The 25,091-nt window shown below is 47.1% G+C and overlaps 1 protein-coding gene across 1 annotated transcript in view; it reads left to right on the top strand.

Annotated features, from left to right (window-relative positions):
• Positions 1-25,091, top strand: part of ATG2A (autophagy related 2A) — a 173,575-nt gene that overhangs the window by 88,784 nt on the left and 59,700 nt on the right. Inside the window, exons 17-23 of the mRNA XM_069738813.1 lie at positions 9,946-10,108; positions 10,202-10,344; positions 10,434-10,576; positions 18,050-18,195; positions 18,382-18,532; positions 18,706-18,899; positions 24,841-24,921. Coding sequence (XP_069594914.1) covers positions 9,946-10,108; positions 10,202-10,344; positions 10,434-10,576; positions 18,050-18,195; positions 18,382-18,532; positions 18,706-18,899; positions 24,841-24,921 — 1,021 coding nt within the window. The remainder of the gene's footprint in view (positions 1-9,945; positions 10,109-10,201; positions 10,345-10,433; positions 10,577-18,049; positions 18,196-18,381; positions 18,533-18,705; positions 18,900-24,840; positions 24,922-25,091) is intronic.

Below are 25,091 nucleotides of genomic sequence, written 5' to 3'. Positions count from 1 at the left end.
GAATTTCGACCCATATGGACTCGACATCCTCATTTCCTTCGCTAATATCCTCCCTTAAAGTGGACTTTAGACAAGACTTTACATAGAGACAAACCCCTCCTCCTCTCCGATTTTTACGATCCTTTCTAAACAGACTGTAACCCTGTAAGTTAACTGCCCAGTCATAGCTTTCATCTAACCATGTCTCGGTTATTCCCACTATGTCAAAGTTACCTGTAGATATTTCTGCTTCTAGTTCTTCCATCTTGTTTGTCAGGCTTCTGGCGTTTGCGAGCATGCAGTTTAGAGGATTTTGTTTTGTTCCAATCTCCTCGCTGTGGATTGTTTTAGAAATGTTCTTACCTCCCATCTGAGTATGTTTTCCTGGGTCTTCTTTGTTCAAGTCTAATGTTTTTCTTCCCGTCCCCTCTTCTTCTAGTTTAACGCCCTCCTGATGAGTGTAGCGAGTCTTCTGGCGAATGTGTGTTTCCCAGGTTTGTTGAGGTGTAGTCCGTCTCTGGCGAGGAGTCCATCGTACCAGTAATTCACACTGTGGTCCAGGAATCCGAATCCTTGTTGTCTGCACCATCGTCTTAGCCAGTTGTTTGCATCAAGGATCCTGTTCCATCTCCTGGTGCCATGCCCGTCTACTGGAAGGATAGAAGAAAAAACTACCTGTGCATCCAGTTCCATGGCTTGTAGCCATGGCAACCCCAACACGACCACATCATGCAGATTATGCAACACCAGAAGGCGAATAACCTCCTGATGTGCAGGAGCCATGCACATGGTCAGCTGGGTCCAGTACTGAGGCTTATTCTTGGCCAAAGGCGTAGCATCAATTCCTCTCAATGGAATAGGACACTGCAAGGGCTCCAAGAAAAACCCACAATGCTTAGCATACTCCAAGTCCATCAAATTCAGGGCAGCGCCCGAATCCACAAATGCCATGACAGAATACGATGACAAAGAGCAGATCAAGGTAACGGACAGAAGAAATTTTGACTGTACTGTACCAATGGTGGCAAACCTAGCGAACCGCTTAGTGCGCTTAGGACAATCAGAGATAGCATGAGTGGAATCACCACAGTAGAAACACAGCCCATTCAGACGTCTGTGTTCTTGCCGTTCAACTCTGGTCAAAGTCCTATCGCACTGCATAGGCTCAGGTTTAAGCTCAGATAATACCGCCAAATGGTGCACAGATTTACGCTCACGCAAGCGTCGACCAATCTGAATGGCCAAAGACATAGACTCATTCAAACCAGCAGGCATAGGAAATCCCACCATGACATCCTTAAGGGCTTCAGAGAGACCCTTTCTGAACATAGCTGCCAGCGCAGATTCATTCCATTGAGTGAGCACGGACCACTTTCTAAATTTCTGACAATATAACTCTATCTCATCCTGACCCTGACAAAGAGCCAGCAAATTTTTTTCTGCCTGATCCACAGAATTAGGCTCATCGTACAGCAATCCGAGCGCCAGGAAAAACGCATCGATATTACTTAATGCAGGATCTCCTGGCGCAAGAGAAAATGCCCAGTCCTGAGGGTCGCCACGCAAAAAAGAAATAATGATCAAAACCAGAGGAGCGAGGTTTCAAGGCCAGAAATAGTTTACAATTATTTTTGAAACTCAGAAACTTAGTTCTATCACCAAAAAACAAATCAGGAATAGGAATTCTTGGTTCTAACATAGATTTCTGATCAATAGTGTCTTGAATCTTTTGTACTCTTGCCGAGAGCTGATCCACACATGAAGACAGACTTCTAATGTCCATTGCTACACTTGTGTCCTGAACCACCCAAATGTCTAGGGGAAAAAAAAGGCAAAACACAGTGCAGAGAAAAAAAAATGGTCTCAGAACATCTTTTTTCCCTCTATTGAGAATCATTAGTACTTTGGGCTTCCTGTACTGTTAGAATTAGGCAATTCAGTACCACAGTGAACATAGAGGTCAGAGCACATACAGTGATCTGACAATAATCCAAAAACATAGAACGAGCTCTGAGACGTGGGAACTCTGTTGACCGCAATCCCTAATCCTATCCAACAACACTAGAGGCAGCCGTGGACTGCGCCTAACGCTACCTATGCAACTCGGCACAGCCTGAGAAACTAGCTAGCCTGAAGAAGAAAATAAGCCTACCTTGCCTCAGAGAAATACCCCAAAGGAAAAGGCAGCCCCACACATATAATGACTGTGAGTAAGATGAAAAGACAAACGTAGAGATTAAATAGATTTAGCAAAGTGAGGCCCGACTTTCTGAACAGAGCGAGGATAGGAAAGGTAACTTTGCGGTCAACACAAAACCCTAAAAACCACGCAAAGGGGGCAAAAAGACCCTCCGTACCGAACTAACGGCACGGAGGTACACCTTCTGCGTCCCAGAGCTTCCAGCAAACAAATAGATAAGCTGGACAGAAGAAAAGCAAACAAAATAGCAAAGGAAAACATAGCTATGCAGAGCAGCAGGCCACAGGAACGATCCAGGAGGAAAACAAGTCCAATACTGGAACATTGACAGGAAGCCAGGATCAAAGCACTAGGTGGAGTTAAGTAGAGCAGCACCTAACGACCTCACCACATCACCTGAGGGAGGAAACTCAGAAGCCGCAGTACCACTTCCCTCCACCAACGGAAGCTTACAGAGAGAATCAGCCGAAGTACCACTTGTGACCACAGGAGGGAGCTCTGCCACAGAATTCACAACAGACTTTATTTGAATGGTGTAGAAGTAGAGGTCGCCCTCTGTTGGTTTTCAAGATCCCTACCATCCTGGAATTCCTTCAATCCCGTCTGGACTTGGGGCTATTGCCGAGTTCTCTTAAAGGGCAGGTCTCGGCCTTGTCAGTCCTCTTCCAGTGAAAAATTGCTTCAAAACCTCAGGTGAGAACGTTCTTTCAGGGAGTCTCCCACATGGTGCCTCCCTATAGAGCACCTCTAGAAGCTTGGGACCTTAATCTGGTCCTAGGTGTCCTGCAGGAATCTCCCTTTGAGCTGTTGCAGGACATCTCTCCTTTCATGGAAGGTGGGGTTTTCTTGTCGCTGTTACGTCGATCAGATGAGTCTTGGAGTTGGCTGCCCTTTCCTGTCGGACCCCGTTCTTTACATTCCACCGAGACAAGGTGGTCCTCAGACTGTCCCCTACCTTTCTTCCAAAGGTGGTGTCTTCCTTCCACCTCAATGAGGATATCGTACTTCCGTCGTTTTGTCCTGTTCCGATGCGGAGAAGGCTCTTGGCTCCCTGGATCTTGTAAGAGCTCTCAGGAAGTACGTGTCCAGGACGGCACCTTTTCGACAGACGGAAGCTCTGTTCGTGCTCCCGGCAGCACACTGGAAGGGTCTGGCCGCTTCTAAGTCGACAATTGCCAGATGGAGTCGGTCAACTATTCAAGAGGCTTATCGCGTCCGAGGCAAGCCTATCCCAGCAGGTATCAGGGCACACTCCACTCGGTCGGTGGGGGCTTCATGGGCCATTCGGAATCAAGCGTCTGCAGAGCAAGTTTGCAAAGCTGTTACCCGGTCTAGCCTGCAAACTTTCTCAAAGCATTAATAATGTCCATACTCAGGCAGATGCAAGCCTGGGTAGATGTATTCTGCAGGCAGCGGTTGCGCACCTTTGGACAGCAGGTGCCATGAGTTTACACTGTTATGTTGTTATTTCCCACCCAGGGACTGCTTTGGGACATCCTACGGTCCTGTGTCCCCCAATGTGGCGATAGAGAAATAGGGATTTTTGTGTACTCACCGTTAAATCCTTTTCTCCGAGCCACTCATTGGGGGACACAGCACCCACCCTTCTTTGGCTTGTTGCCTATGTTGAGCGTTATAGTTTTGACATGTTGTACCTACGGTTAAAATTTTTGTTAATCTCCTTCTGCTTGGTCACTAAACTGGTTTTATCAGGAGCCAGAGGGCGGTGTATACTGCAGAGGAGGAGTTAACTCTTTTTGTATTTATTTAGTGTCAGCCTCCTAGTGGCAGCAGCATACACCCACGGTCCTATGTGTCCCCCAATGAGTGGCTCGGAGAATAGGATTTTACGGTGAGTACACAAAAATCCCTATTTTCTCAAATATATATAATGATGAAAATAAAATTTTTAATTAATATCTCTGGCCCTTTAAGAAAGAGAGCCTGAAGTCAGCTCAAGACAGGTTCCCTGCTGTCTCACTATTTTGACAGCTGTGTGAGAGATCACTGTCTAAGGGGTGATTCAGAAGAGTGTTCAACATGGAATCAAACGGGAGATGTGTGCAGTTGTGTTCATTCGGCACATTATCGGAAACAGACAGAAAAGGGCCCCTGTGCAAGAACAATATATGGGCTCTTTGCAGCCCAAGAGCTCCTAAAAATGCAAAATTGCACCTGCTTTGGTGGTGGAAATGCACCCCTTACCACTTGGGTCACCCTGCGGCCGCACATGTTGCACCAAAGGTATTTCCATCCCTTATGCTGCATGTAGTCAGGGCCGTATTTAGAGTTTCTGCTGCCCTAGGCACTTTTAGTGCTGCCTCCCACTTTGGTGAGTAAGACACTATCGGCAGTTGCCTTTTGCATCAGATCGGCAGTTTTTCTGCATCTGCCGCGTACCGGATCACTTACGGCAAAACTGCGTTCAACCTCATTCATTCCCTATGGGATTTGCGGCACTTGCCATGATCTGGCAAATGCGGTACCATACCTCCCAACTTTTGAAAAAGGGAAGGAGTTATGAAGTTTGCGGCGTGCGCTGCGGCAAATTTTAGGCCACACCTCTGACCACACCCATTTCACAACTAGTCACACCCATATCCACGTCCCAACCACAGCCATTTAGCACTGCTGATCACACTGTTTTATATACAATAATTATAAACAAAAAAATTATGGCCACACAGTGCTCCATTCTGTATAATGGCCACACATGATGCTCAATACTGTATAATGGCCATTGGCCACACATGATGCTCCATCCTGTATAACGGCCACACATGATGCTCCATCCTGTATAACGGCCACACATGATGCTCCATCCTGTATAATGGCCACACAGTGCTCCATACTGTATAATGGCCACACATGATGCTCAATACTGTATAATGGCCATTGGCCACACATGATGCTCCATCCTGTATAACGGCCACACATGATGCTCCATCCTGCATAACGGCCACACATGATGCTCCATCCTGTATAACGGCCACACATGATGCTCCATCCTGTATAATGGCCACACAGTGCTCCATACTGTATAATGGCCACACATGATGCTCAATACTGTATAATGGCCATTGGCCACACATGATGCTCCATCCTGTATAACGGCCACACATGATGCTCCATCCTGTATAACGGCCAGACATGATGCTCCATCCTGTATAATGGCCACACAATGCTCCATACTGTATAATGGCCGCACGTGATGCTCCATACTGTATAATGGCCACACACAGTTCTCCATACAGTATAATGACCACACATGATGCTCAATACTGTATAATGACCGCACATGATGCTCTATACTGTATATTGGCAGCACATGATGCTCCATACTGTATAACGGCCACACATGATGCTCCATCCTGTATAACGGCCACTCATGATGCTCCATACTGTATAATGGCCACACATGATGCTCCATACTGTATAATGGCCACACACTGCTCCATACTGTATAATGGCCGCACAAGATGCTCCATACTGTATAATGGCCACACAATGCTCCATCCTGTATAACGGCCACACATGATGCTCCATACTGTATAATGGCCACACATGATGCTCCATCCTGTATAATGGCCACACAATGCTCCATACTGTATAATGGCTCCACATGATGCTCAATACTGTATAATGGCCACACAATGCTCCATACTGTATAATGGCCACACATGATGCTCCATCCTGTATAACGGCCACATGATGCTCCATACTGTATAATGGCCACACATGATGCTCAATACTGTATTATGGCCACACACAGTTCTCCATACTGTATAATGACCCCCCCCTCTTGTATGCATGGCTCATATTCCCCACCCCCCTGTATGCATGGCTCATATTCCCCACCCCCCTGTATGAATGGCTCACATTCCACCCCCCCCGTATGCATGGCTCATATTCCACCCCCCCCCCCGTATGCATGGCTCATATTCCACCCCCCCCCCCCCCGTATGCATGGCTCATATTCCACCCCCCACCCCCCCGTATGCATGGCTCATATTCCACCCCCCGTATGCATGGCTCATATTCCACTCCCCCCCGTATGCATGGCTCACATTCCACCCCCCCCCCCCCCCTGTATGCATGGCTCACATTCCACCCCCCCCCCTGTATGCATGGCTCATATTCCTCCACCCCCCCACCCCCGTGTGCATGGCTCATATTCCTCCACCCCCACACCTGTATGCATGGCTCATATTCCACCCCCCCCCCTGTATGCATGGCTCATATTCCACCCCCACCTGTATGCATGGCTCATATTCCACCCCCCCGTATGCATGGCTCATATTCCACTCCCCCCCGTATGCATGGCTCACATTCCACCCCCCCTCCCCCTGTATGCATGGCTCACATTCCACCCCCCCCTGTATGCGTATGCATGGCTCATATTCCTCCCCCCCCGTGTGCATGGCTCATATTCCTCCACCCCCACACCTGTATGCATGGCTCATATTCCTCCACCCCCCATCTTGAATGGCGCGGCTTACCGTCCTCCTTCTTCCCCCCTCCCCTGTCCCCCCATCCCTCATACTCACCTGCTCCTCACCGCGCGGCCGCGACGTCCCTCTGGCTGTCCCGACTCCCGGCACGCTGCACCTTCTTCCTGCGTGAGCGGTCAGGTGATACCGCTCTGCTCATTAAGGTCATGAATATGCGCATATTCATGACATTAATTAGCGGTACCACGTCACCGCTCATTAAGGACGAGCTCCAGACGCCGAGACCAGGCATCGCTGGAGCAGCAGGGTGAGTATTGTCTTCAAGGAGGGCGGGTGGGCGGCGGGAGGGAGGGTGGGATGGCCAGTTGGGGCGGGGTCGTTCGGGAGGTGACCCAGCTTTAAATTAAAAAAAAAAAAAAAAAAACCTTGCTCAGGTGCCGCCCCCTGCATTGTCCCCGCCCTAGGCACGTGCCCTCACGTGCCTAGTGGCAAATACGGCCCTGCATGTAGTTATATAAGAGATATGTAAGATGGATTCCTGTGTATTATGTAGCATCAGTTGGATAGAAACAGCAGCTGTGGTAAATACTGTCATGGCCTTCTCCTCAGCGTGGCTCTGTCTGTGCACAATATGTATTGAGAGGCTCAGATTAACCCTATATAGGCAGCTTATTCCTTCCTTTGCAGAGTTCTCATTTCAGACAACAATGCCCTCCTTTTGCAGGTTAACTGTTTACATTCCGCTGTATACTCCTGTTCTATTATCTGGGATCTTCAGATGCTGTACTGAATCCCATACCTCCCGGAGAAGTGATTCTCCCCAGGTTTCGCTCTCGCTTTAGTAAAGTGAAAGGAAAAATTGCATCACTGTAAGGACAGTATGACTGGTATCCGTATGGTATCAACAGTTAATAAAATATACAACATCAAATACATTTTCCTATGTTAATAATTGCAATTTATCCTTAAAAAAATAAATGCAACATGTATGATCAATATGGGATCCATTTTTTTTTGTGCACCCATAGTCTTCAATAGGTGAGTCTCATCCAAAATACAGAAGAAAATAGTGCATGCTGAAACCTTTTCCCATTGACATTCGGTCCTTTTTAACACTGAGGCCGGCGTCACACACAGCGTAAAACAATACGGTCCGTATAATACGGCCGTAATACGCTGAAAAGTCCCGAAAAAAGTGGTCCGTAGCTCCTCCGTAGGCAGGGTGTGTCAGCGTTTTTTGCGCATGGCATCCTCCGTATGTAATCCGTATGGCATCCGTACTGCGTGGTTTTCTCGCAGGCTAGCAAAACCAACATACCGCTATAGAAGTGATCCATGTGTCCCAAAAAGAAAAGAAAATATATATATACTGTCTATATATATATATATATATATATATATATATGTCAGTAGACACATATATTAGAGAGAAAAGCCGGTAATTCAGTGCGGTGTACAGTAAAATCACACTGACAGCTTACAGTAGAATAGGTAGAATAAATGTGTACACATAGAATAGGTATATATATATATATATGTCAATGAGACACATATATGTATATATATTAATATTTATTCCAGCGCTATACAGCTTGAAAGCCGGTAATTCAATTACCGGCTTTTTCTTTCTCCTTCCTAAAACCCGACATGATTTGAGACATGGTTTACATACAGTAAACCATGTCTTCTCTCCATTTTTTTTGCAGATTCCACACTACTAATGTCAGTAGTGTGTATCTGCAAAATTTGGCCGTTCTAGCTCTTAAAATAAAGGGTTAAATGGCGGAAAAAATTGGCGTGGGCTCCCGCGCAATTTTCTCCGCCAGAGTAGTAAAGCCAGTGACTGAGGGCAGATATTAATAGCCTGGAGAGGGTCCACGGTTATTGGCCCCCCCCTGGCTAAAAATATCTGCCCCCAGCCACCCCAGAAAAGGCACATCTGGAAGATGCGCCTATTCTGGCACTTGGCCACTCTCTTCCCATTCCCGTGTAGCGGTGGGATATGGGGTAATGAAGGGTTAATGCCACCTTGCTATTGTAAGGTGACATTAAGCCTAATTAATAATGGAGAGGCGTCAATTATGACACCTATCCATTATTAATCCAATTGTAGTGAAGGGTTAAATAAAACACAAACACATTATTTAAAATTATTTTAATGAAATAAAAACAATGGGTGTTGCAGTATTTTATTCAACGCCCAATCCAGTCACTGAAGACCCTCGTTCTGTGAGTAAAAAAACATAATAAACCAACAATATACTTACCCTCCGCAGATCTGTAACGTCCAACGATGTAAATCCTTCTGAAGGGGTTAAAACATTTTGCAGCAAGGAGCTGTGCTAATGCAGGCTGCTCCTCTCTGCAAAACCCCAGGGAATGAGGCTAAAAATAGATCAATGATCTATATTTAGCTTTATTTGCGGTGAGGCGCCCTCTGCTGGCTGTTCATAGATCGTGGGAAATTACCTAGAAAGCTCCCTGGCGGGAGCCCACGCCAATTTTTTCCGCCATTTAACCCTTTATTTTAAGAGCTAGAACGGCCAAATTTTGCAGATACACACTACTGACATTAGTAGTGTGGAATCTGCAAAAAAAATGGAGAGAAGACATGGTTTACTGTATGTAAACCATGTCTCAAATCATGTCGGGTTTTAGGAAGGAGAAGGAAAAAGCCGGTAATTGAATTACCGGCTTTCAAGCTGTCTAGCGCTGGAATAAATATTAATATATATACATATATGTGTCTCACTGACATATATATATATATATATATACCTATTCTATGTGTACACATTTATTCTACCTATTCTACTGTAAGCTGTCAGTGTGATTTTACTGTACACCGCACTGAATTACCGGCTTTTCTCTCTAACAGCGCTGCGTATTTCTCGCAAGTCACACTGCTTGTCCGTGTGTAATCCGTATTTTTCACGCTTCCATAGACTTTCATTGGCGTATTTCTTGCGCAGTACGGTGACAAACGCAGCATGCTGCGATTTTGTACGGCCGTAGAAAGCCGTATAATACTGATCAGTAAAATACGGCAAGTAGGAGCAGGGGCATAGAGAATAATTGTGCCGTATTTTTTGCGAGTTTTACGGACGTAGATTCTGCGCTCTTACGTCCGTAAAACTCGCATGTGTGACGGCGGCCTGACACCACACTTACAAACCGTCTTAACGCACCTAATATTGAGAGAAATCTAGTGATTTGCTAATGACATATATTTGCGAAAAGTCTTTTATTTATATTTCCAGGCACTCTGTTTTTCTTTTGACCGATAGATCCTCCTCACTTTTTCTTTTTTTTTAGTATTTTAGTGACCGTCCTTCCTGAAAACAAAGTCTCCCCATGGGATCTGTGTCAGGACAAAGTTGAAGACCCAGATCTTCCATCTGTGGAAAGTCCTTGTGAATTAAAGCAGCCTGAGCCATCCCCGTTCTCATCCAAGAGGACAATGTTTGAAACTGAAGAGGTTCGCACCAAGTTACGCTCCTGCAATGTTCACTTTTTTCTTTATTTTATAGCACTTATCATATTTGGCTAACGTTTTCTTTTATGACCACAGATGGTTATTCCAGCAGACCCCGAAGAGATGGCAGATTTTCAGCAAGTGACCCTCAGATCCTCCCAATATAGACTAGAGGTCACTCTGCCCAGAGTTCACATATTTCTTCCCAGCAAGGAAATGTATGAAAACTTATACAACAGGTATTGTACTTGCTCATTTACTTACTTACCCTGTCTGATAAATTACTTGGTCATGCCTTACTACATTTGGTTCCTTTTTTTCCCACCAGGTTATGTAATGATCTGTTGATGTGGGAACCTATGTCTGTGTTTGATGCCCCCATCGTCGACTCTCTGTTTCCTTCTGAGACCCAGTCTGCACCTATTCACCAGCATGACACTTTTCGCATGTGCAAGTCGGCATTCAGACTAGGTGAGTTTGTTACTTGTAGGCGGTATATAATTGCGGGTACATCTTCAAGTCAAATCAGATTTTCTAATAGTTTATCGAGCAGGAACTGAACGGAAACTCTCAAAATCCTCCTCCAAGTTCAAAACTCCTCAAAAACCTGAGTTCCGCTCTATTTTTGCTCTGAAAACTCAGTAAAAAGACTCTATGTGCATATATAGCCTTATAGCAGAAGGGTGTGCATAGTAGTTGCATTACAGATCCTGTCTGTTTCTGTAATACTGTATGTATGTATGTATCTATATATATAATTGTCTAAGGGTTTTTCCGTCTGTCTGTCTGTCTGTCTGTCTGTCCTGGAAATCCCGGCTCTCTGATTGGTCGAGGCCGCTAGGCCTCGACCAATCAGAGACCGGTACAGCATCGACGTAGAAATCCCGCGTCTCTGATTGGTCGAGGCCGCCAGGCCTCGACCAATCAGCAACGAGCACAGCGACGATGATGTCATAAAGGACGTAGAAATCCCGCGTCTGATTGGTCGAGGCCACCAGGCCTCGACCAATCAGCAACGGGCACAGCGACGATGATGTCATAAAGGACGTAGACATCTCACGTTTCTGATTCAGCGACGGGCACAGTATCGACGTAGATGTCATAATGGTTGCCATGGCGACGATGATGTCATAAAGGTTGCCTCGACCAATCAGCGACGGGCACAGTCTGCCGCGAATTCTGGAATCATCATTGTCCATATACTACGGGGACATGCATATTCTAGAATACCCGATGCGTTAGAATCGGGCCACAATCAGATTGACAGATAGGCTAAGTCTTAGCCTTCCTAAGAATAGGTCATCTACCAAATACTTCTCCTTTTATATGTGTCTATAGAAAAAATGGTTAAAGAAAATTACTTATTATTTACATAAATAATCCTGTTAAACATACTAAGATTTTTTTCATATAACTATTGATTTCTCCTTCGCCTCATTGGGGGACACAGACCATGGGTGTATGCTGCTGCCACCAGGAGGCTGACACTAAGTAACACACAGAAAGTTAGCTCCTCCCCTGCAGTATACACCCTCCTGCTGGCCCCCAGCTAACCAGTTCTTGCTTAGTGTCCGTAGGAGGCACACGGACGGGTCTGCTATTCAGACCCAAAGATTTTACCTTTTTACCTTTTTTTTTTTTTTTCCTTTTTACCTTTTTACCTTTTACAACGGACGAAGGGGGCGACGGATTCTTTCATGTTCCGATCTCCCCCGAACCAACAACAGGCGAGCACGGGAGTTTCACCTCTCCGTATCCTCTCCTGCGACGTGGGAAGCCACTGCCTGAGCTGATTTTAGGGGCGACGGGCCTCTTCATGGGCACCGATCTCCCCCCTCCCTTATCAGACGAGCACTGGAGTTTCACCTTCAGTATCCTCCTCTGCAGCCAGGCCTATTGCCGGACATTCAGCCCTGTCCACCAGGTTTTACCCTCGGCTGTACAGAGGCACCCTCCAACGTGTCGTCCGAGCAGCCCCCACTGCATCACCACTGAAAAAGCGGATGATGGAAGGAGGCAGACGGTTCCTCTCCACCCCTCTTCTGCAGGTATGGTGGATGGAGGCTCCCCAACCCTACACCGTCCTATCTTCCCGGGCACAGCTCGTACCTGTACTACCCCGTGCACGTTAATAATTGACTTTTTTGGCGGTCATAGGTGGGCTCCATAGCGGCAGGGTCCCCACAGAGCTTCGCGGTCCCTTTCCCTTCAGTCCGCGGGTGCGCGCCGGCCGACTCTATAAATTTAGTCCCCGGCTTCGGCCCTGTTTAGGCCGCATTCCGGGAAGCCCCGCCCCCCGCCGGCTTCCCTCTAGCGGCTCCGCCCCCCTATTCTGGCGCTTCTCGGGCAGGACAAGATCTCGGCGGCCATCTTCTCCCTGACCCCAGGAAGGGGCTGCGGAGTTTCCGGCCCCTAGTTCTTCTGGAAGGGGCTGCTGCCGGCGGTTTTCAGCGCTGAAGTCAGCGCTATTCCTCGGGGGACTCAGAAACCCGGTAAGGTGAATCGCTCCCTTCCCCCGCAAATCCGCACGTCCAGCAGCATAAAGGGACTAACATCACGGTTTTAAATACTTGGGACCCGCATTCTCTGGGGCTCAGGTCCCCTGGTCTTTAAGTCTCATGCCCAGTAGCCGCTGGGCTTGTCTCATGCCCAGTAGTCGCTGGGCTTATAGGTGCATCCCCAGTTTTTTTCCATGGTTTTTCTCATAAACCCTTCACCAGATTCCCTGGTCTTAAGAGTTCCCTAGTGTAAAAGGGGCACATTACCAGCAGAGCCGGTCACCTTTCTCATAGTGCTTAATCAATTGAGCTCAGGAGCCTTCGCTGCGCCTATCCCAGCTCCTCCCAGAGTACCTAGTTCCCCTCCTGGGATTCCATCTCTGGCATTATCCTTTTAAAAGATGCCCCGGTCTTGTCCAGCATTCCTTTTGAAAGATGCCCCGGTCTTGTCCAGCATTCCTGGTCTTAAAGGAGCATGACCAGCATTCCCGTCTTAAAGGCACACGTCCACACATGACAAGTATGCCCTGGCCTTAAGGGCACGTGACCAGCATGCCCTGGTCTTAAAGGCACGTGACTAGTATGCCCTGGCCTTCAAAACACGTTACCAGTATTTCCTGGTCTTAATGACTCATGACCTGTATGTCCTGGTCTTAAAGGCACGTGACCAGTACTCTTCGGTCTTAAACGCTAGTGACCAGTATGCCCTGGTCTTAATCTCCCATGACCAGTACGCTCATGACCAGTATGCTCTGGTCTTAAAGGCACATGACCAGTATGCCCTGGTCTTAAGGCGTTTGTCCAGCATGCCGTGGTTTTTAAAGGTGACCAGTACAAGGGGACTTCTACTCTCCTGCTTTTAAAGGTACTCGACCAGTATGCCCTGGTCTTAGAGACACGTGACCATTATACCCTGGACTTAAGGGCACATGTCCAGTATGCTCTGGTCTTATAAACACATGACCAGTATGCCCTGGTCTTAAAGGCACATGACCAGTATGCCCTGGTCTTAAAGGCACATGTCCAGTATACCCTGGTCTTAAACGCAAATGTCCAGTAGGCCCTGGTTTTAAGGGCTCATGACCAGTATGTCTTGGACTTAAAGGTGCATGTCAGGTACGTCCTGTTTCTTAAAGGCACATGACCTGCAGGCCTTGATTCTTGATGGCACATGACGCACATGAACAGTTTGTCCTCCTCTTAAAGGCACAGGACCAGTATTCCCTGGTCCTAAAGGCGCATGACCAGTATTGACTGGCCCTAAGAGCACATCAGCAATCCTAAACTGGTCTCCCTAACTGAACTCTGGAGCACTCAACATGCTCCCTCTTCTACATTAGGAGTCGCCGGCTAGCAGGGGCCGCAAGTATCCTTGAATAACGTACAGGTTCTACAAAACGGAAGTTTTCTTTTCCTGATCTCTCCCCCATGTTTGGTTGAGAACAATGCGAAATATGGATCGGATATTGCCTTGATTTGCCAGAGCTTCTGAGAAAGAGGGACTCTCTCTCTCTCTTTATATCATCAACAGTGGGACGGGCGATGCACTGGACAGAAGCCTCTAAGCTGGATGCCATACCGGGTCGGATTTTTATGGTAACTGGTCCTTTAAGGGGCTCCGATTTCCGCCCACACCTTCAACAGACGAGCATATGGATTGTCGCCTCCGTGTATCCTCTTCTGCATTTAGGCCTATTGCCAGACATCTGCCCTGTCCACTCGGGGACTTCTACTCTGAGGATGTACGGAGGCACACATTTTTGGCGTCCAAGCACCCCTCCCTTTGTATCATCACTATTTAGCGGATGATGCAAGAAAGCGGTCGATTCCTCTCCACGCCCCTGTTAAGAGGACGGTGGATTGAGGGTTCCTTTTTTTCTACTCTGCACGTCGATGGCTAGAGACCTGCTGGTCGCAGTCCCGTATTCTGTCTCTTGGCAGTCTATCCGGGTTGTATTTCTTGTGGTATACCTACTGGTATTCCTGCCCGATGTATCATTTTTTAAATTACCACAGACGGTCGGATAGCAAACCTAGCTCGTTCCGTCTTGTGGTTTCGGGTTCAGCGCTTTTCCCTTCCTTAGCCACCACATGGGTGGCTTGACCAATGGTCTCCTGGTCAGAGACCTTAGCTACTTTGTTTTCAACAGTATAGCTGGCCAATCTAATTTTCTGAGTGGGAGACTAGCAGGGATCGTATCTCCTCTACAGACCCAACCAACAGTGGAAGCATTGTCCAGGATAGTCTAGATCTAGGGATCTTGGTTCCAAAAATGGAGGGAATGTAAAGTGTCACCATTCCTGGACTTCAAACTTCTAACAACCTTTGTCAAGGTTCTCCCCTTTTTCTGATGGAGTTTCTCCGCTCAGCCATTACTTCATCAGAAAGAGGTGGACTTTGCCGGCATCCTTAGTCATTCGGGAGTCTTACCCTCACATGCCTATTTCTCCCCACTACAACAATCTCTTCAAGGTCAGCTGATGGCTGAGTGGTTAAGGTCTTTGACTATTGAGTGGGAAACATGGGTTCTATCCCCAGTGAAAGTAAATTTCTTCCGTTCCATTTGCGAACAGCATTTTCCAGTCACGACCTTGTTCTTCGGCCTGGCTACCACACCAGTGTGGTCGCAAGGGTCATGTCGGTTGTCGTGTACTTCTTGCATCATAGATGCATGGTCGTCCTGCTCTTTTTGGTCGACTTTGTAGCTGCTCTTCTAGGACTACGCTGAGTCGTCTATATCTCTTGCAATACCCTTTCTCTGGGCTAGCAGCTAAACTTAGACAAGTTTCTTTTCCTCTTTCCCAGTTCAGCAGATCCTTTTTTCAGGATGATCCTGCCCCGCAGGATGGTTTTTTCTCTCTCGAGTCAAGCTCGTGGTTCTTCAACAGAGAGCTTGCGCACTTCATATCTCATTCCCTCGGTTCATTCAATTCGCTAGGAGGGTTCTGAGGAAAAGGACGACAATGGAAGCAGTTTCCTTCGCTGCCCCCTTTTTTCCTGCAGATCTATCAGGCTTTCAGAGAGAATTCTCTGAGCTCCTTCCTCTCCCAGAGCCTTCTCCTGGTCCAATGGTCATTGGGGAATTCCAAGGCCAGTCTTTTTCCGATCTTTTCCCTGGAGTTCTGAACGGTACGTCTAATCCTGCAGCAGGCCCACTGACTTTAGGCTGGTCTTCGGTTTACCCACAGTCAAGCGCCATGGCCCAGGCACCTCTCTCTCTCTGACGAGCCGAGATCTTTCATTCGGGGATCTCAACAGTACATATCCCTGGAGTAGTGCTCTGGGCAGCACACATGTTCAGCCGTCAGGGTTCCTCCTCTAGTGAGTGGGAACTTCATTCGGAAGTCTTCCATCGGATCTGCCTTCACTAGACTTCTCCAGATGTAGGTCAGACGGCGTCCAAGCTGAACGCCTATGTGCTCCGGTTCATGGTTTGGCCTTGACTTTCAAGACCATCGCAGTGCATGCTCAAATCTGGGAAGATGGACTTTCTTGCAGGGAGCCTTAACCTGTAGTTCCTCCCTACCGCGTACCGTTAGATCCGTGGGACCCTAATGATCCTCGGCATTTTACAGTGGTCTCCTTTTTTGGACCCGGACAGCCTTCACTATCAGGGAAGTTTTCTTCCCTTCTTTCTTTGCGTTCTTGTACTCCTGAGTCTTCGGAACTCGACGTTCTGTTCTCTGTCTTTTTTCCTTATTACCTCAAGGCAGGGTTGCCCTCAGGACATCCCCTTCCCTCGTTGCCAAGGTGGTATTGTATTCCCACTGTTGCAGGGGAATCGTTCTCTCATCTCTTTCGGCTCCGATCCACATACCTCGGAAGGGATCCTCTATAACCTGGAAGGAGTGAGTGCTTCGAGTGGGTTCGTTTCGAGAATGGCGTCCTGCCAAGGGTTGGACGCTTTACTTGGCTTTCTCGATGGTAAGTAGGCTTCCTGACAGTCGCAGGAAGGGTCTAGCCGTTTCTTCGGCCAGGTTAGCCTGGTGGATTGTTTTCTCCATCCAGGAGTCCTTCCGAGCTAGATGTCAGCCTATCTCCCTGTCAGAGGGCTCTAGGCTCCAGACTTCGGCAAGCACGACCGCAAGCTTGTGAACTCCTCCAGTCCGCATACATTCTTGAAGCACTTTTATTCACATACTTCCACAGATGTGAGTCGGGGCAGGCGGACCTTGCAGGCCGCGGTGGCGCACTTGTAAGTAGCGGTTACACGGCCTGATCTGATGATGTCCCCACCCAGGGACTGCTTTGGGACGTCCCATGGTCTGTGTCCCCCAATGAGGCGAAGGAGAAATAGGGATTTTTGTGTACTCACCGTAAAATCCTTTTCTCCGAGCCATTCATTGGGGGACACAGCTCCCACCCTTAGCTTATGCTTTGTTTTTATCTTTTGATATTTTTATACTCTCTTATATAATGTGACATGCTATACGTTTATATGTTGCTATTGATCTCCTACTGCTTTTGCACCGAACTGAGAGAGAGAGAGAGAGAGAGATATTGTGGCATCGGGGGGGGGGGGGGGGGTTGTGAGAGAGAGAGAGATCAGCGACGGGCACAGTATCGACGTAGACATCCCGCGTCTGATTGGTGGCCTCGACCAATCAGCGACGATGATGTCATAATGGTTGCCATGGCGATGAGGATGTCATAAAGGTTGCCTCGACCAATCAGCGACGGGCACAGCGACGAAGAGGTCATAATGGTGCCATAGTGTGTGTGTATATATATATATATATATATATATATATATATATATATATATATATATATATATATATATATATATATATATATATATATATATATATATATATATATATATATATATATATGTCGGCAACACAGACCATGGCCAGTCCATGCTATTAAAAGTCAAAATCCGTGATGTAAGCCTATTGAAAACATGATTACTACTGTAATACTCTTATATTTCAAAGGATTATTCCCATTTTCATATGTAGCACTTGTAAAACAAGCACTGTTGCAAATGACTGTTCAAATTTGCTGCCATTCTAGATATATTAACACTTTTTTCTTCTTTTGTTTATAGCTTGTGTCCTAGGAAACCGACCACAGCTGATGACTAGCTTGTAAGTGCTGCACTATAGCTGGCCAGAATTAGGTGGTTGTGTGTTAGAGAGTGTTCCTGGCCAGCATCAAAACAGTGCTTACAAGCTCAATAGAAAAGCATTTTTAAGCTCTGCGCCAGTCTGCTGTCAAGCAACAGTGGTCGGTCTCCAGGATATCGAACTGTAAACAAAGGAAAAGTGTTAATATCTCAAGAAGCGCTGAAAATTTTAATAGGCAGTAAACTGAATAATTACTTGTATTCACAAGCGCTATCTGACAATATCCATGTATAAAGCAGCGAATAAGCCTTTAAGTACCTCTTGTATATCCTTTATCTTTCTGTCAATCACACTGCGGATTTAATATTCACAGACTCTGACTCGGAAGATGAAGATTCCCATTTCTACTCTGTGGACGAGACTGCAAGACTTAGAAAAGGGTCTCAAGATGGACAAAGCTTCTTCTCTGCTTCAATCACAATTTTGAAAGGACGGATTACAGCTTGGACCGAAGCCAAGGTCACATTTTTCATTGCCCTTTATCTAATTCACACTATTGAGGTTTCCAATAAAGTCATGCATGGATATCCTTGTCATGAAATATTACTGAAAACTTGACATGCCCGAATGATTTTGATTAGGTCCATTGGGCGACAATTTGTAGTAATGTGTCTTTCTTATTTTATTTTCCCTTCTATACCATAGAATGAAGTAAACAAGAGGCAGGAGAGCCATCATGGTGAAGCCATTCTGGATGTTGAAAATGGTCGGATTTTCAGTGTCTCAAAGTACAAAGGCAACGCCGACCTCAGCTATTTATGTATTGAGTCTGACATAGTATCACTTTATCACAAAGGTATACACTGTGACCTAGCACATAACATGCCTGCGAATATTTCCATAAATGTTTTGTCTCCAAGAGATGGCAAAGGATGAGAAGTCCTTTGTGCAATGCGTCTGCATGTCTCTTATGTATTCTGTTCTTGCATGACCTCTTACATCTTTCCTGTTGATCTTTATTCTTTGCAGCCTCCGTAGAAGATTATTTACCGCCAAGCGCACTAGAAATTCCCATTTTTGTACAACCTGAAAACTTGAACCCTACTATATACATTTCAGAAGAGGGGGTCTCTGCCCAGCTATCTGGATCTCGAAAAGACAGGAGTCCCAAAATGCTCTCCCTTTCTGTTCGAATTGACCTCAATCTTGTGAAGAATGTGAAGGTATGATTGGATCTAATAATTTAGCAATAAAAGTGACGAGTAAAGACACTTAGAACATAGAAGTAAAAGGGTTAAGTCTTAGCATCATTGCTTAAAATAATTAGGGATGACGCAACTTGATTTGCAGGACCTGATCCATTGCCCATGTCTGTGATCTGTTGCTGCCAGACAGGAACCCTGCAAATTGCCTCTTACCTGACGGCATCTCTGCTAATGTGATGCTGCGTCAAGCCGGGTAATCAAACATGTCCGAGGCAATTTTCGGTGTCCCCTCAGATTACTGACGTGGTCTTTGGATCAGGTCCTGTGAAAATAATTTGCACCATTTCTACTAAAGATGCATCAGGAGGTTTAGTTATGTGTTTTCACATATACAGCTTGTTCAGAAGCAACTCATTTCTATATGCGAAAAAACGTTTTTTATAAACTTGCTGTGTAGATTAGTTTAAAGTTTTTTCAATGTAAAAGTTTATTATTTCCTGCATGTGGGACTCGCCAAGGTAACTACTGGAAATCATTACCTTTTAGTTTCTTCTGACCTGTGAAAGATTTGTCAATAGAAAGTACATTTCTCTCTCTTTATCGCTTCATTGGGGACACAGGTAACCAGTAGTGTATGCTGCTGTCGCTAGGAGGTTGACACTAGGCAAAAAAAGTTGGCTCCTACTCAGCAGTGTACACCCCACCGACAAATGCAAAGCTCATCAGTTTTAGCTTAGTGTCCGTAGTAGGCAGATCTGGATCTGATCCCAGATCTGTTTTTTTTTCTCCTTAGGTTACCCTGTTGTGTTCTATTAATCTTTTCCCCTTGTATTTCAGGTTCTTCTCTTCAGGGTAGCGGTGTAACTTCTCACCCTGGTTTCCCAATAATAGGCGACCGATGGAGAAGTAGTAGTCGGGACCTCCCTTTCTCGACAGTCCCTCTTCAAGGCGGTGGGGGGTCCAGCTCCTCTCCACCTTCCAGCACACGATTTCTGATAGACCGAAAATTACATCAAAATTTTGCCCCCGGTTTTTCCCCATCTCCCATGACTTGACCACCTGAGAGGGTATCCCCCATCAAGGACAGGAAACCTGCTGAATAAAAGGGTGGTACCTCTCCTCCACATCAGTTTGGTTTCCTGTCCTTGTGGGAACCCGAGAAGAGAGCGGTACTTGACTTACCAAGGATATGGAAGGTGGCCACGACGGGATGCCTTCCAGAGGGTAAGGTAATACCGGGCAGGAGGTCGGTGCAACCCCCTGCAGGCAAAGGCCTCTTGGGACAAAGGCTCTGGCCGACATGAGGTCCCGGGACTGCGAGCGCTGAGGTTGCAGGAGTGCTCCAGTGAGGTGTGACGGGATCCGCCTCCGGGTATTCACAGGTGCGGGGTACGCTCGTGAGAGGTCGGTGCACCCTGGCGACGAATGCGGTAGAAGGTCTGGTCACTCGGGTCTGTGCAATCGCGGGGCGGATATCCGGTGCATCCCGGTGACATAGCGCGCCGGAAGCTACAGCGGCCATCCGCTAAGGCCTCAACTTTATTCCCAACGTTATTCACACCCCTTTCGTGCGCACCAGCCAATCAGCACGCAAGGGCTCATGTGCATACTTTCCCTCCTATGGGAGCGCTTGTTTCATTTCCCGGTGGGCTTGTTCACGCCTCCCCCTCGTGTGCTATCCAATCAATGCACAAGGGTTTTTGTGTGATTCCTCTCGCATGGGAGCAGTAGAATCATTTCTTATAGCACGGGTTTTTGAACGCTCATTGTCTGGGCCCACCCCTTCCAATTTCCTTACTCCGGCGGTGTTATGTCTCCAGCAGTTGGATATCTTGTATATCCTTTTGATCCTGATCTCTGCAGCAAATCGGCTGAATCCTCAGCCGTGGACCACCAGTCTCATGCCTGTCTGCTAAAACTATCCTGTCACTCCCTGATGGTTCCTCTTTCAAGGACTCCACTGACAGACAAATTCAGGCAATAGCCAAGTCCACCATTTGAGGCTGCTGGCACCTCTCTGTCCCTCCTTCACTTCCACATGGTAGCCTAGTCGGTTTTCGCCTGGGAAAAACCCTTTTGGCAGGGCATCTTATCAGCGGTCTTGCCTGATGAAGTGGCTGATCTTGCAGACTAGATTGCCCACTCTGGTATTTATTTGTTCGCCGCGTCTCTTGACTCTGCCAGCTGTTACACCTGTGTTGCTAGCAATATTGTAGCCATACCCAGAATTCTATGACTGAAGGCCTGCCATGTGGACCTGGAATCCAAAAAGTATCTTACCAATCTCCCCTTCCAGGGATCACCCAAAGAGTCTAAGCTGGATCAGTTCGTCTCGAACGCTACCGGCGATAAGAGGATATCCCAGTCTAAGCCTAAATGTCCATGCACCAGGAGACGTTATCTTCAGTTTCGTCTTTCTTCATTTCTCCTCCCCTAGGACCTCCTCCCAGCGAGAGAGAAGGAAGCCGTCCTTCAAACCCGCACAGTTATGGTTCCCAAATGGTCGCTCTACCAAACTCTTGGAATCCCAATCCAATACAGTCTCTTCTGCATGATGAGTCACCCCCACCTGGGAATCCTCTTACGGTGGGTAACCATCTTCTTTACATCGACGTGTGGCTCTTCGTAGTTGATGACTCCCTGGGTCAGGAAGCTCAGCACCACAGGCTGGAAGATAGGATATCCTCTACCATACAGACGTTTGTGTCTCGCCCTCCAAGAGTCCCAGCTCAAGTCCCTTGTTTCTTTGCAGCTAATGCCTCTCTCCTCTTGACAGGGGTCATTGTACCCATTCCCTCTTAAGGACGCTTGTCAGATTTCTTTTCCATCATTTTCATGATCCCAAAGAAGGATGGCTCACTTCGTCCAATCCTGGATCTCAAGCTATTAAACTGGCAGGTGCACCTCCGTCATTTTAGAATGGAATCTCTCTGCTCGGTGACTGCCTCTATCGACCCCGAGGTGTTTCTCTGCTCAGTGGACATCCAGGATGCCCATCTCCTCATTCCGATTTACGTGGCGCATCAGAGGTTTCTCCACTTGGCTGTCCAGCAGGAGCGCTACCAGTTCACAGCTCTCCCTTTTGGACTGGGCTCTGCACCCAGAGGGTTCACGAAGTTTATGGTGGCCATCATGGCCATTATTCTCTTCAAAGGGATAGTAATCCTCTCCTGATCAAGGGCTCATCCTTCTGAGACTGTTGCGAAAGTCTTCAGATCACCCTGGACTTTCTTACCTGTCTAGGCTGGGTAGTCAACACTTCAAAATCTTCTCTGATTCCAGGCTAGCGCCTATTATTCTTTGGCATGATTTTCGATACCGCTCGCACCAGAGTCCTTCTTCCAGAGGAGAAGATCTCTGCACTCCGCTGGGGATTCGTTCTCTTAAGACATCCATCACCACGCTGTTTTCGACTCTGCAGAAGAGTCCCCTCCAACTGGCCCTCCTTGTCAGCATCGGACCAAAGGATCTCTTACCTGAATCGCCACATACTTCGATTGAGACGATCTTTGGCATGATGGAGTATCCTTTTAGTATGTAAGATAATTCCTCCCTTTCCACTTGCAAGTTGTCATGACAGACGCAAGTCTTCTCAGATGGGCAGCAGTCTTCCTTCGACACACAATTCAGGATCGCTGTAACTCTCTGTAAACCTCTCTTCCCATCAACCTTCTGGAAATCAGAGCCATCTACCTCTCTCTTCTCCACTGGCAGTACTTTCAAGCGAGTTGACCAGTACACATTCAATTCAACAACGCCACGGCTGTGGCATACATAAACAACCAGGGGACACCCGGAGAGTGCGTCATGTTGGAGGTCTCACTGATTCTGCCTTGAGCTGAGCGGTATGTGCTAGCGATATCAGCAGTGCACATTCCAGGCATGGACAATTGGGCCGTTGACTTCCTACGTCGCCACAGACTTTCCTCGGGCGAGAGATCCCTCAACACCAATTTGTTCAAACAGATCTGTGAGAGATGGGGCACTCTTGATGTCGATCTGATGGTGTCTCGGATGAATCGCAAGGTCCCTCATTTCAAGGCCAGGTCTCGCGACTCCCTGGCAGTTGGTTACGACGCCCTGGTTATTCCATGGTCTCCGGTTCAACTTCCGTACTTTTTTCTGCCTCTTCCCCTGATCCCGAGACTCGTCAAGAAGATCAGGACGGAAGGAGTTCCAGTCATCTTTGTGGCACCATACTGACCCAGAAGAGCCTGATATGCGGAGTTAGTCAACCTACTCGCAGATGTACTGTGGAAACTCCCAGACCGATCAAACCTACTCTCTGAGTCACGTCTTCCACCAGAATTCTTGGTCTCTCAATTTAATGACATGGCCGTTCAATCCTCAGTCCTGAGGGAGGCAAACTTCTTTTCCCAGGTCATACAGACCATGATCAAGGCAAGGAAATCCTTGTCTTCACGCATTTATCATGAGACTTGGAAGGCCTTCTTTCGCTGATGTGTAGGCAGCCACACAGCTCCCATGCCTTTTTCCCTTACTTCCAGACTGGCATTCCTACAATCAGGGCTAGAATCCTGTTTGTCTCTTAGTAAACTCAAGGGTCAGGCCTCCGCGCTCTCAATTCTGTTTAAATGGAATTTGGCCTCTCGTCCCCAGGTCCAGACCTTCCTTCAAGGAGTTGCTTTCCTTGTGCCACTATATCGTCCCCCTGTAGACCGTGTGACCTTAACCTAGTTTTGAGCTTTCTTCAGGGACCCCCTTCGAACCCATTCAGAACATCGCATCTTCGCTTCTCTTCTGGAAGGTGGCCTTTTTGGTTGTGATCATTTCAATCAGACTGGTCTCAGAATTAGCAGCTCTCTTCTCTCCTTTCCTCGTCTTCCACCAGGACAAGGTGATCCAATGACCAGTTCCTTCATTCCTTCCTGAGGTAGTCTCCCCATTCCGTATCAATGAGGATATTGTCCTTCGTTCCTTCTGCCCGTACCCTGTCCATTCCCTGGAAAGTCTCTCCACAAGCTGTTCCTAGTCAGAGCCTTTCGAATATATCTCTCAAGAACAGCATCCTTTAGACGTTCGGATGTCTTGTCATTCTGAGGGTCATCGTAAGGGACTCCCTGCCTCCAAGTCTATTATCGCCTACTGGATCCGCTCTGCTATAATAGAGGCATAATACCGAGTTAAGAATAGACCACCTCCTCCAGAGTGAGGGCTCACTCCACTCATGCAGTGGGGGCCTCATGAGCCCTTTGCCACCAGGCCTCTGCAACTCACATTTGTAAGGCCGCTACCTTGTCATCCCTTCATACATTCACAAAATTTTACAGGGTACATACCTATGCCTCAGCTGATGCTGGCCTAGGTAGAAAGGTGCTACAAGCGGCGGTCGTCTGTTGCCAAATCAGTTTGGAGCATGATAGCTTGTTGCCTTCCTTTGGACTGCTTTAGGTTGTCCCATGGTTACCTGTGTCCCCAAATGAAGTGATAAAGAACGAACGTTTTTTTTACTCACCGTAAAATCAGTTTCTTGGCGCTCTCATTGGGGGACACGGCACCCTATCTGGTTTGTGCCTATGTTGGGCCTGAGTGCCTCTGTTGGGGTATTGATCACCACATGGATTTTTTTCAAGGTTTTCTGCCACAAACTGGGTTCACATTACAAAATCACAAGAAGAAAGCATACGGTTTTGCCTATTATAGATGTTGGCCATGATATGTAAGGGATTAAATGTCCAGGAATGATGATACCTCTGATTCCTGTCGTTTTGACAGAGCACCCATAAGTAATAAGGTGGGCAATGCTTTTGAGAATGAATTTCTTATGTCCTAAAATAATACGTCACAGGGCAGAGGGGTGAAACTGGAGTTGTGTGAGAAAACAAAAGCCGCACATGTAGATGACAACACTTGTAGCATGTCACAGTAAAAAATTAATTTTGGAAATATGTCTTTGAGGACTCCATTATCTAACTATACATGTGTCTGCTTTTTGCAGGAATTCCTGGTGGCTCTGAGACTAGATGGCGCTACACTACGTCACCACATGGCACTTCCAAATCAGAGCTGGCACAGTCAGGTGAGTGATTTAAAGATATTGGACGAAACCTCTGGTCATTCTAAAAACAACTGCAAATTTTGGTCCTAAGTCTGGACAACTCCATAAAGGACCCCTATACACAGTATATGAAAACTGGTCAACAAGCGATCATTGATCCTTGTCACCAAAACACATCACAGCCAATTGGC

This window comes from Ranitomeya imitator, chromosome 9 (genome assembly GCF_032444005.1).
Source record: "Ranitomeya imitator isolate aRanImi1 chromosome 9, aRanImi1.pri, whole genome shotgun sequence".
NCBI classification, from domain to species: Eukaryota; Metazoa; Chordata; class Amphibia; order Anura; family Dendrobatidae; genus Ranitomeya; species Ranitomeya imitator.
The sequence above is the reverse complement of the archived record's forward strand: the minus strand, read 5'-3'. Positions and strand labels throughout refer to the sequence as shown.